Source organism: Scardinius erythrophthalmus (assembly GCF_964197995.2).
Source record: "Scardinius erythrophthalmus genome assembly, chromosome: 12".
In the NCBI taxonomy this organism is placed as follows: Eukaryota; Metazoa; Chordata; class Actinopteri; order Cypriniformes; family Leuciscidae; genus Scardinius; species Scardinius erythrophthalmus.
Window position 1 is genome coordinate 13,132,400 of NC_138232.1, and position 12,148 is coordinate 13,144,547.

At 37.3% G+C, this 12,148-nt stretch overlaps 1 protein-coding gene across 1 annotated transcript; it reads left to right on the plus strand.

Annotated features, from left to right (window-relative positions):
• Positions 1-1,788: 1,788 nt before the first annotated feature.
• On the plus strand, positions 1,789-12,053 carry plcxd1.1 (phosphatidylinositol-specific phospholipase C, X domain containing 1, tandem duplicate 1). The gene is made up of 8 exons (XM_081380163.1): positions 1,789-1,945; positions 2,208-2,341; positions 3,211-3,331; positions 4,768-4,910; positions 5,835-5,963; positions 6,176-6,331; positions 6,446-6,626; positions 10,911-12,053. The coding sequence occupies exons 3-8, from the start codon at positions 3,220-3,222 to the stop codon at positions 11,165-11,167; spliced, it is 978 nt and encodes a 325-aa protein (XP_081236289.1). The 5' UTR covers positions 1,789-1,945; positions 2,208-2,341; positions 3,211-3,219; the 3' UTR covers positions 11,168-12,053.
• Positions 12,054-12,148: the final 95 nt, after the last annotated feature.

Consider the following 12,148-nt stretch of genomic DNA (forward strand, 5'->3'; position numbering starts at 1 on the left):
CCTACCTACCTCGTATCAATATCAAATTTATTTCTAGAACACAGTTCCAATAGTGGGACACCCAAATGGCTGTTCCCTCAAACAGTGCCCAATTTAAATATTATTGGCTTTTAATATGAATATGTTAGCCTTACTGTTAGTGTTATATATAAGCTGTGCTCCAAAACAAGGACAAAATTCACATTTAGAAGACCAAACCCAACGTTGAAAATGAAAATCAGGTTGGATGTTGACGTCAATCTGACTTTCACTTCCAACGAAAATGCAACCCCCGCAACTAAAATCATCCCCTGACTGACGTTACTACTTTCTACTCAAGGACCTTGACAGAAATGTAGTGGAGTAAAAAGTACGATATTTGTCTTTCCAATGTAGTGAAGTTAAAGCAAAAAGTTTCCAGAAAAAATAACACTCAAGTAAAGTACAGATAGGCCTACTCAAAAAGTGTAGCCTACTTAAGTACAGTAGCTACTCAAGTAAATGTACTGTGTTACTGTGTCCACCTCTGGATATTGCTTTAACTGTTCAATGTCTATAGATAATAGACTTACAGAGGAAAGAGAAACATGTAGAGCAGTAACAATTTATTCATTGATGGGATGTTTATTTTTCCAAAGTATAGCTATAGGCCTTCTAAAAAACTGACACTGTACCTATCAAAAATGATTTCACCTTAAAAGCTGTAATTTAGTTAATTTTTCTATTATGAGGAATGAGATTTGCCTGGTGGACTGTAATGTGATAAAAAAATATGCATCCATTACTATCTTTCTATTACCATGTGCATAATCTAACTAGAGCCACTGAAGGATTGCAGCTTGGAGCACAAAGACTGAATGCCATCTGCTTGTGTTCTGTATTAATGTAATGAACATTAGACTATTCTTATCGCTGTTCGACAATTTGCATAATGTGAAAAAGTCCTATTGTGCTATGGCTGAAGTACTATATTGTCTTGTTTTCCAATCTTTGTCTTTAAAAAGGGGGTTGTGACATAATACAAGACAAAGAAGCCCTTGGAGCCACTCCATGCTGTTCTTATGGAATTTCAATGAAGTTAAAGGAAGGTTAACTGGAGTCACTGCGTGATAGTGCACTGGATTAAGTTGGCTTTGTCAAACTGAAAGCAATGAAACTGCACAGCTGGAATGAATAGGTTCCATTGGGCTACTTCATTTTCAGAGTTGTTCTCCTGAAGATGTTAAATGTAAATGTAACTGAAAAATTAATCTGCATAATGTGCTATAGAAATTTCTCTTCTGTAGTCATGCTGTGAGGTATTAGAGAAAAGTCCTGTGTCATCGCGAAACACTATTTCTCTAACAACACTGAGGTCAGCAGTTTAGCATTCTGTCTCCCTCACAGCAGCAGAGAGGAGCTGCATCACCAGTCCCATCTAGAGAAAACAGGTAATTAAACTTGTCCAACCAGTTGTATTCTGTATTAAAGAATGGCTGTGTGCTGACACACTCGTTTCTCGCTTGAACCATTGTCTCATTATAAAGTAAAAATTAAACCACTCCTTCGCCCGCTCTCATGACAAAATACGAATCCTACTATGGGTAAGGTTTATGAATATTAATGACGCAAGGGCGACGACGCTTCCATGCGTCCAGCCAAATTCCCTAATTAATATTCATGAGCGAAGTTTTTCATTTGTAAATTGTTAGCTGTCTCTCCAACGTCTGCCTTTTAGCAAATCATTTTGCTCTACGTCTCGTTACGTCATTGATATTCATAAGTCAAGTTCAGCAAATAATGTCGTGCTACTGGCCGAAGCGTCTCGTCACGTAATAAATATTCATGAGCCAAGCCTTCACCGTAGTATGTTTTTGAAAGTGTCAGCCTGACCGGGAGGAGAATGCAGTGGTCAAGTACGCCGTTTTTATCATCATTTATTTGCTCTAATACCTCTTCAATGGACAAATGATGAAAACGTTCAGTTGTACGTATATTCGTTTTATGATTGAAATGAAAGGAAAACTCTGAAACAAGTTTAATTTGATCATTACACGAAGAAGAGAGTTTCTTCCGGACTATATTGGTTATCAACGCGGGATTTTGTTGTGGATACCCTGCCCTGTTCAACCTTGTGCCGCCAATGACAAGTTTAGCGCCGCTTAACATCGACCTCACTTTTACACGACCACTATGGTGCTATGGGAATCAATGAAGTGGACGAATATATATATATCATTTCCTCGCAGCATCCGAGTCCTTCAGCATCGGAATCTGTTGGAGCCGGTATACTGTCCTGTACTCACGTGCCAAGTGCCGAATGAACTTTAAAGATCATTGCTGAAATATTTTTCCTGGACTAAGAAACAACATTTAAAGCCTGGTAAACCCTGACATTTTATTACTCATTACAGTGCACATTTCATATAATATCATTTGAATGAAATCCTGTATTTGCATAGCCACTGGTCTTTTCCCTGCTAAACAAACCACAATGAATTTCCATTGCTGGTTTGGCGTTGGTCTACTCTAGATGGCGGACCAGCAACATGAAGCTGCTTGACCTAGGGGGACTTTCTGGTTAATAGGAATAGTTTACTTAAAAATGAAAGTTCTGTCATCATTTACTCACCCTCTTGTTGTTTCAAACCTGTATGAATTTCTTTCTTCTGCCGAACACAAAAGAAGATATTTTAAAGAATGTCGGTAACCAGAGACAGTTGATGGACCCCATTGACTTCCATAGTAGGATCAAAAAAAAGGTTACACTTTATTTTAAGGTGTAATTGTTACAGTGTAATTATACATTTAAGTACTGAGTAATTTTAAGCAACTACATGTACTTACTATAGGGTTATGGTAGGATTAGGATTTGGTTGAGGGTTGCATGTAATTATGCATAATTTACTTTTATTACTATGGTAAGTACATGTAACATATGTAACAAAGACACTGTAGAATAAAGTGTTACCAAAAAAAAAAAACTTTGGTTAGAATGGTTACTGACATTCTTCAAAAAATCTACTTGTGTTCAGCAGAAGAAAGAAATTCATACAGGTTTGAAACAACTTGAGGGTGAGTAAATGATGAAATTTATTATTTATTTTTATTTTTAGGTGAACTAGGCTATTCCTTTAACTATGCTGGAGTCTTTTTTAACAGGGTGGTCACTTTGTGTTTATTTGGGATCAAAGTGTAAGATTGAAGATGAATGTAATACAGTACACATTCACGACTTTTACATTTTGACAGAAATCCAAGATGACATCGGCGATCAGCCAAGTGTCATTGAGTGAGCTGCCCATGGATAACTGGATGGCCAATCTGCCCAGTGCACTGTGGGATACCCCTCTCTGTTACATGGCTATTCCAGGTATTTAACCTCACTTTTTCATTTATATGTTCACTAACCGCATGCAAAATCTTTTTCTTAATATGCACCTCTGAGTACTGAAAAATATTTTTGTGGGAATTGACTTTCTATCATATCTTGCCACAATGTTAGAATTTGTATGGTTTAAATTTAATATAAATCCACAGCTATATTTTGAAAGTGTGGATATTGTTATTTTTGGAGGCTGCCATTACTTGATGAGAGTGACTGCAGTTCCAATTTCCGATTAACTGCATACCTTAATTTTAATTTTTTTACAGTCTGCTTATATTTGCTTAGACAGTTTAGTTCATTACCATTAAAGGGACTGTGTGTAGGAATTTCTCCCATCTAGTGGTGAAATTGTATTTTGCATTCAAACGAATAATGCTCTCCAGCACCTCACTTTTTCAAATGCGCGTTGCATCTACGGTAGCCGTTATGTACCAAAAAGCTATGACAGGTCAGGATGTCTTATAATAGCACTTCGAGTTTTTCTTCGGTGAACAGGTTTGTTATTTCAAACTGAAACTTGAAACAATGAAAAAAAGAATGTTACAGTTATCAATTACTGACTGTGAAAAACATTAACTATGGTAATTAGTAGTAATGCCTTTTTTACTCGTTATATTTTTTTAAGTACGTGCATTGTTAGATATCATCATCATCATCAGAGCCTTCTCTAATGTTACTTTACTCAATAGCTGCTATTCATCAAAGAGCCTGTTTAACTTTTAACTATAAATGTTCTACTGTCTATATAATAAAGTACACAACAACCAAGCAATGAAAAAAAAGCTTGTAATTAAGACCGTAACATTGACTTACCTGTCGAGAAGAAAGCAGGCAACTTCAGGGTCTCTTTTGAAAGCTTTCTCCTGCATTAGCTATCCCGACATTAACCCTTGTTTTTGTAATCTCCAGTCACGTTTCCTTTTTACGGTCTATTTTGGACTTTTTCGATGACGAGGACTCATTCTGTGACTCAGCATATGTATGAATGAACGGTGTATAAATAACCGTGCAGTGCATCCTTTTAAACTTGCTGGGGCAGTGACAAGCGCCTCTCACTGCTCTGCTCCTCCGCTTCTGCTGGGTTCAGTCACGTGACACTGGTTCTGAACGAAAACGCGTTGTGGAAACGCGTTGGCCTAGTACTTTTTGTCCCTCTCTGCTATTATAGTTTTTCAAGATGGCGGAACTACATGAAAGCCTCCGTGGACCTACCCGTCCCATGTATATAAAGATAATAAATTCTTCGTTTACGAGGATTAGTCTGATCATTGGCATAGGTATTTGTACACCATTGAGGGCATATTTATTAATAAAAATATTGATTTTAGATAATAAAATACCTAAAAAGCTACACATAGTCCCTTTAATGCTCATGGTCAATGTGTCATTGTCCATGTCATTGTCATTGTTGTGGTTTGTAGGGAGCCATAATGCCATAACCTACTGCCTGGATAAGAACGACCGCTCTCCAGTGGACCTCACTCAACCAGATATGTTGCAAAAGCTGGACAAGTACATGAAACCAATCATAAGGCCATTTGTATACAAATGGGCAATAGCACAGGTACGTAGTTATGATCTGATTGTGGTTATTCGATCTAATTGCAATTATTTGAGTTAACTGCAATAAGTGTGAAGTGATTTAAACTTTGTAATAATATTTAAATTTAATTGTTAATTGCAATTATTTGTACGACAATTAATTGTCAAATAAAATTCATAATCGTGACAGGCTTAGTTGTCACTGTTTTCGGATAGTGCATTTCAATTTTTTTGATCAGTCATAATTTCACAATCTCCATTATATGTTTCTGTATTTTCCATTAAATTACTTGGAACCATTTACAATTGGTCAATTACATGAACAAATAGTAAACTGTCTGGGTTCATTGAAAGCCTTGGTGTTCTTCATATGTTGAAATACAAAAATAGAATAAGCAGAGAAGTATAGTATAATAGAATAAAAGCAGAGAAGGCATGATCAAATTCTTTATATCCAACAATTTTGACTTTGTCACATTAAAAAAAAAAAAAAACACCAACTCCATAATGTCTAAACACATAACATCTGAAATAAATGCAGTTATGTTGGGTATGGTATCCCTCACGAGGTAATAGACCAATTTATGTGAGCATGCATCAGCAGATTCCTGTAGAGCACGAGTCTCTGAAATCTGTCAGCATGAGAGCCAATAAATTGCCGTCTGTTGTCGTGGAGAAATCAATCAAACACTCAGCTTTGCTACTATGATAGCTTTGAAAGCACAATTAGATGAAATAGTTATGACAAAAGTAACATTGATGGATGAGCATTGTCCCAAATCTATAGGATAGATACAAATCAATATAGATACAGTTACGTATTTGCAGAGATGGTTATGTCACTTTCAATGGTTTTACTCACATTGTTTGTCTCCAGCTTGCTGTTTAGCACTATCTTTACTGCACCTGCATTGTTAATGGATGTGCTTTACATTATTTACCATAGGAGTCTTGCATTAGGGAGCAGTTAGATTGTGGAGTGCGATACTGTGACCTGAGGATAGCACATAGGCCCAATGACAGCTCAAATGATCTCTACTTCTACCATGGTGTTTATACCACTATGACTGTGGAGGTAAGACAATGAAAACAATTGATCAAATTATGTACATTTAAAAGACTGCCAAGGCATTTAATGATTTACAATATAGCATAACATTTCCCAGTATCTGTTTGTTGTCTATTTTGATATGTGCAGTGTAGTTCAAATTTGTTAGAGTTTGATGTTTGAAGAATAGAAATAAATGCTTTTTAATTTATTCTAAATAATTTATTGTGTTATTTCAGAAAGTATTAAAAGAGATCAGAGAGTGGTTGGATGTTCATCCAAAGGAGGTAGTCATCCTCTCATTTAGCCACTTCCTTGACCTCAATCAAGAGCTTCACACACTGCTTGTCTCAACTATAAAGAGTGTTTTTGATTCCAAACTCTGCCCCAGAATGGTATGTAAAAATCTGTAAAAAAAAAAATAGATGATGGGAACTATATATATACAATATAAGTAAAAATATATTTCCAATGCGTTATGAAAATATACTTCTGATTTTTTCTGTCAGGATTGTGTGACATTACGGACATTATGGAGCCAGGGACATCAAGTTATCATTTCATATGAGGACAGAATTGCCAACTGGCACAGAGAATTGTGGTTTCATATACCTTATTGGTGGGCCAACAAGTGCAAGGCTGAAGCGCTGATCGAGGAATTTGAACGTAGAAAACAAAATGGCCGGCCAGGTAATTTTTAATGATTTGCAATGAATGAATGATTTTATTTATTTATTTATTCTCTAAAAAATCATCCATGGAAAAGTGAAAATGTTTTCTCTAACAATAATTCATAAGCTGTTATTTTATTATTATCTTGATAAAAGAATCATCTTTGGTGATGTGAAATGATTCCAATGTTTCCTGTAACAAAAATTCATAATCTATTATTTCATTAATTATTCTCTTGATAATCTTTGGAAAAGTGAAATGTTTCCTGTAACAGTAACTTGTTTTTAATATTTATTTATTAATTATTATTTTATTTTATTCTCTTGATAAAACTGTCATTCTTGGAAAAACAAAGTGTTTCCTGTAACAGTAACTCATAAGATTTTATTTTATTTTATTTTATTGATAAAACGATCATCCTTAGAACAGTGAAAATGTTTCCTCTAAAAAAAAAATTAATAATCTATTGTTTCATTAATTATTCTCTTGATAATCTTTGGAAAAGTAAAATGTTACCTGGCTGTAATAGTAACTTTTTTTTTAAATATTTATTTATTATTATTTTATTTTATTCTCTTGATAAAACTGTCATTCTTGGGAAAAACGAAATGTTTCCAGTAACAGTAACTCGTAAGCTTTTATTTGATTTTATTGATAAAACGATCATCCTTAGAACAGTGAAAATGTTTCCTCTAAAAATAATTCATTAGCTATTATTTTATTAATTATTCTCTTGATAATCTTTGGAAAAGTGAAATGTTTCCTGAAACACTAAAGGTCCTATGGCATGAAAATTTTTTAACATGAATATGAGTTCCCCTAGCCTGCCTATGGTCCCCCAGTGGCTAGAAATGGTGATAGGTGTAAACCAAGCCCTGAGTATCCTGCTCCGCCTTTGAGAAAATGAAAGCTCACATGGGCCAATCTGGAATCTTCCCTATATGTCGTCATATGGGGAAAGGTTACCTCCCCTTTCTCTGCTTTGCCCGCCCAGAGAATTTGGCCCGCCCATGAGAAAATGAGTTACAACCATGTGAGCGCGATATTGGTTTTTCCTCGAGAGACATCATAGCTTGCAAACGAGCGAAGCATGGAAGTTGCTCAGTGTTTGGATGTACAAATGAACACAAAAACTTCAATATACGTGGACATGGAGAACTTTGCCATTAAAAAATGAGCCAGACTACAGTCTTCTCTAAACTACAAAGATTACTGATATAGATGCTAATACAGCTTTAGAACAATAGCAAATCAGAGCAACATGAAAAGCCAACAACATAGGCTAGTGTTAGCTACATGATAATAACTGTAACAGCATACATACCAACTAAAGTACCGTATCCAGAGACGATATTTTAAACTAACCATTCAGAGACGTCCTGCTGTAATTGACGTTCTTGAGTTGCAACTTCTTCAGGTGCTTCTCCATCCGGATCAGATTCTGGGTCAAACCAGAGATTGTCTAATAGGAAGAGAATTGGCACTCTCTGGTTACTTCCGGTTTCTGGACTGGCTGCAGTAACACGTCTCTGTCCATGCGGGGGCGCTCGCAGGCGAGTGCAGAATGAATAGAGGTCTATGATGCTATACCCATCAAAATCCACTTTTCTCAGGATATAATTTTTTGTCTAGTAATTTGAATGTTGTATTCGAAAAGAGATGCAAAGAAATTACACATTGCTGGGTGTTAGATTTTTTAGAGTCACTTATTTGCTTTAAAAAGTCTTTTAAAATGTCAATGACGTCATACACATCGTACGACCAGAGATACTGCTTTACGGCAATCCTTCAGTCGCTTTGGTGCTTTCACGCTGTGCACTTTCTTTTCTCTCGAGGCATCGACAACACAGCTGACACAGGTAAATACACGTGCTAGAAGAGTTTTTGTTTTGTTTGTTTCTGGTCCCGCTTCGGATGCCACTATGCCATCAAGCGGTATCTCTGGTCGTAATCAGTCCTTCACTGACCAATCAGCGTTCATTAGCAGAATGCTAGCGTGTTATGGGCAACAACAACTCAACCTGTAAGAAATCGAAAGGACATACAGTGAGGAAAATAAGTATTTGAACACCCTGCTATTTTGCAAGTTCTCCCACTTAGAAATCATGGAGGGGTCTGAAATTGTCATCGTAGGTGCATGTCCACTGTGAGAGACATAATCAAAAAAAAATAATCCAGAAATCACAATGTATGATTTTTTTAACTATTTATTTGTATGATACAGCTGCAAATAAGTATTTGAACACCTGAGAAAATCAATGTTAATATTTGGTACAGTAGCCTTTGTTTGCAATTACAGAGGTCAAATGTTTCCTGTAGTTTTTCACCAGGTTTGCACACACTGCAGGAGGGATTTTGGCCCACTCCTCCACACAGATTTTCTCTAGATCAGTCAGGTTTCTGGGCTGTCGCTGAGAAACATGGAGTTTGAGCTCCCTCCAAAGATTCTCTATTGGGTTTAGGTCTGGAGACTGGCTAGGCCACGCCAGAACCTTGATATGCTTCTTACAGAGCTACTCCTTGGTTATCCTGGCTGTGTGCTTCGGGTCATTGTCATGTTGGAAGACCCAGCCTCGACCCATCTTCAATGCTCTAACTGAGGGAAGGAGGTTGTTCCCCAAAATCTCGCAATACATGGCCCCGGTCATCCTCTCCTTAATACAGTGCAGTCGCCCTGTCCCATGTGCAGAAAAACACCCCCAAAGCATGATGCTACCACCCCCATGCTTCACGGGATGGTGTTCTTGGGATGGTACTCATCATTCTTCTTCCTCCAAACACGTTTAGTGGAATTATGACCAAAAAGTTCTATTTTGGTCTCATCTTACCACATGACTTTCTCCCATGACTCCTCTGGATCATCCAAATGGTCATTAGCAAACTTAAGACGGGCCTTGACATGTGCTGGTTTAAGCAGGGGAACCTTCCGTGCCATGCATGATTTCAAACCATGACGTCTTAGTGTATTACCAACAGTAACCTTGGAAACGGTGGTCCCAGCTCTTTTCAGGTCATTGACCAGCTCCTCCCGTGTAGTTCTGGGCTGATTTCTCACCTTTCTTAGGATCATTGAGACCATCTTGCATGGAGCCCCAGTCCGAGGGAGATTGACAGTCATGTTTAGCTTCTTCCATTTTCTAATGATTGCTCCAACAGTGGACCTTTTTTCACCAAGCTGCTTGGCAATTTCCCCGTAGCCCTTTCCAGCCTTGTGGAGGTGTACAATTTTGTCTCTAGTGTCTTTGGACAGCTCTTTGGTCTTGGTTAGTAGTTGGATTCTTACTGATTGTATGGGGTGGACAGGTGTCTTTATGCAGCTAACGACCTCAAACAGGTGCATCTAATTTAGGATAATAAATGGAGTGGAGGTGGAAATTTTAAAGGCAGACTAACAGGTCTTTGAGGGTCAAAATTCTAGCTGATAGACAGGTGTTCAAATACTTATTTGCAGCTGTATCATACAAATAAATAGTTAAAAAATCATATATTGTGATTTCTGGATTTTTTTTTTTTTTAGATTATGTCTCTCACAGTGGACATGCACCTACGATGACAATTTCAGACCCCTCCATGATTTCTAAGTGGGAGAACTTGCAAAATTGCAGGGTGTTCAAATACTTATTTTCCTCACTGTAAGTACTCGTTCATTCAATTTTCGACCTATAACCCATGTTGAACTTGCAAAACCTACAATAAAATCTGAGATTTCTCAACGGCAATCAGGTGAAAGAGACAAATTTAGCCGTCTAGCCCCATAGACTCCCATTCAGTCTGCACTCGCCCGAAATCACCTCCAGTGGAACTCTAATGGAACTGCAACCAAGATCGATACAATGGGGCTAATAGGAAGTGCCAAGGCTCTCCGTAGACGGACTCTGGTCAAACTGGAAAGCTTGAACGACTGCGTGTCTATGAGCCATTGCAATACATCCACTGTAAACGTTAGCACATGATACCGTGGCCGCAAGCTGGTCAAGGCCACACCCCCACCCTCCACCTTGCCTCGCCTCTCTCCTCCTCATTAGCATTTAAAGCTACAGACACAGAAATGGCACATCCTAAGGAAAGCTCATTGTGGGACTCGCTCGTAGTGGCTGTAATTCTGCACCAAGGCTGAATTTGGGGAAAGAGACTTCAGATACAGTATTAGGGGACCACTAAGGCCTATATAAAAGCATCCAAAAAGCAGCATGTCATAGGACCTTTAACTATAAGCTTTTGTTTATTTTTCTTGACAAAATGATTATTCTTGGAAAAGTGAAATTAAACATCAGTTTCCATGCACACTATTTTTTTTTACAGGTGGCTTTTTTGTGACTGGCATCAATCTTACTGAAGATCTGAAGTACATATGCTCCCATCCCACAGAATCACTGAAGGATGTGGTGATGTCTACAAATCCCATGTTACTTAGCTGGGTCAAGCAACAGAAGCCTGGCTCTAACAGCGACTCTCTCAACATCATAGCTGGGGACTTTGTGACAGAGAGCCAATTCATACCAACCGTTATTGCACTGAATGAAAATCTGCTCAACGGGACCATAATACCAGAGCCTTGACCCCCTTTAAGCCTGCACAATATATTTAACATTTGAAGAAAGAAGTGCTTCTCGTTCTTGTGATGTTTTTATACTAGCCAACTTTGCTCTTTTTTTATAAGGATGCTTACACTATAGAGTTTATGCTGCGTCAGCTCCATTCATTTTAATAGTTATGGTGCATTGTAAGGACTTTCCTTACCCTCAAAGTGGATGCTGTCCATCAAACGCTCCATCATAGAGCTGTATCTAGTGTGTAAGCACCCTGAGGGTGATAGATAATTTTGAGTTATGGGTAGAATAATGTAATGCACTGACTTTTATGACTTGAATTTACTGTCTTAAGCTTATTTATGCAGTCTCCAATATATACCTCTGATTTTGCAAAAATGTTGATCATTTTTAAGGTTCCAACATGTCACGATCAAGGTCCCGGTTACCTTACCACAACTTTATGTACAGTAGCACCAGACACAAGCACATTACAGAACACAGTAAGTTCCCTGGGAGTTTCACAGTTCGAAGTTTGCATGAGAATTGCTGAAGACTACTCACTGCAAGCCTGCACAAATAGGATTATAAAACACTCAGGATTGTTCATTCTTTATGATCTATTCTCTTTTCAACTTTCTACTGTGTGATGGCAATGGAAATATGATTCAAATAAGTACATGTCTGCATGGTGCACACAATCAAAAGCATGAAGAGACACTGGACTATTTCTGTGGTTGCACATACTGTATGTTCTCTGCCATAGTAGCATGCAATTTAAACCAGTTTAATCAATATATCAGTTTGCTTTACAAACAAATATGCTTATACTAAACACTATCAGCAGTTGAATGGAATATAAAATATTCACATTTAATATATGAAGATTTCCAATAAATAAAACATATCTAACTATATTCATTCAATTGTTTTCATACATGTTTCCATTTAAACATTTTTATTTATTTATTTTGTCTTAATTCCTTAAAAAGATTTCAATATCCACCAAAT

What these genes read in the sequence shown, in the direction of transcription:
- plcxd1.1 (XM_081380163.1), top strand. Translation starts at nt 3,220, where the DNA reads ATGACATCGGCGATCAGCCAAGTGTCATTGAGTGAGCTGCCCATGGAT. An exon ending in CCAAACTCTGCCCCAGAATG is followed by an intron (nt 6,332 to 6,445) that starts GTATGTAAAAAT and finishes TTTTTCTGTCAG; the next exon opens with GATTGTGTGACATTACGGAC. An exon ending in AAAACAAAATGGCCGGCCAG is followed by an intron (nt 6,627 to 10,910) that starts GTAATTTTTAAT and finishes TTTTTTTTACAG; the next exon opens with GTGGCTTTTTTGTGACTGGC.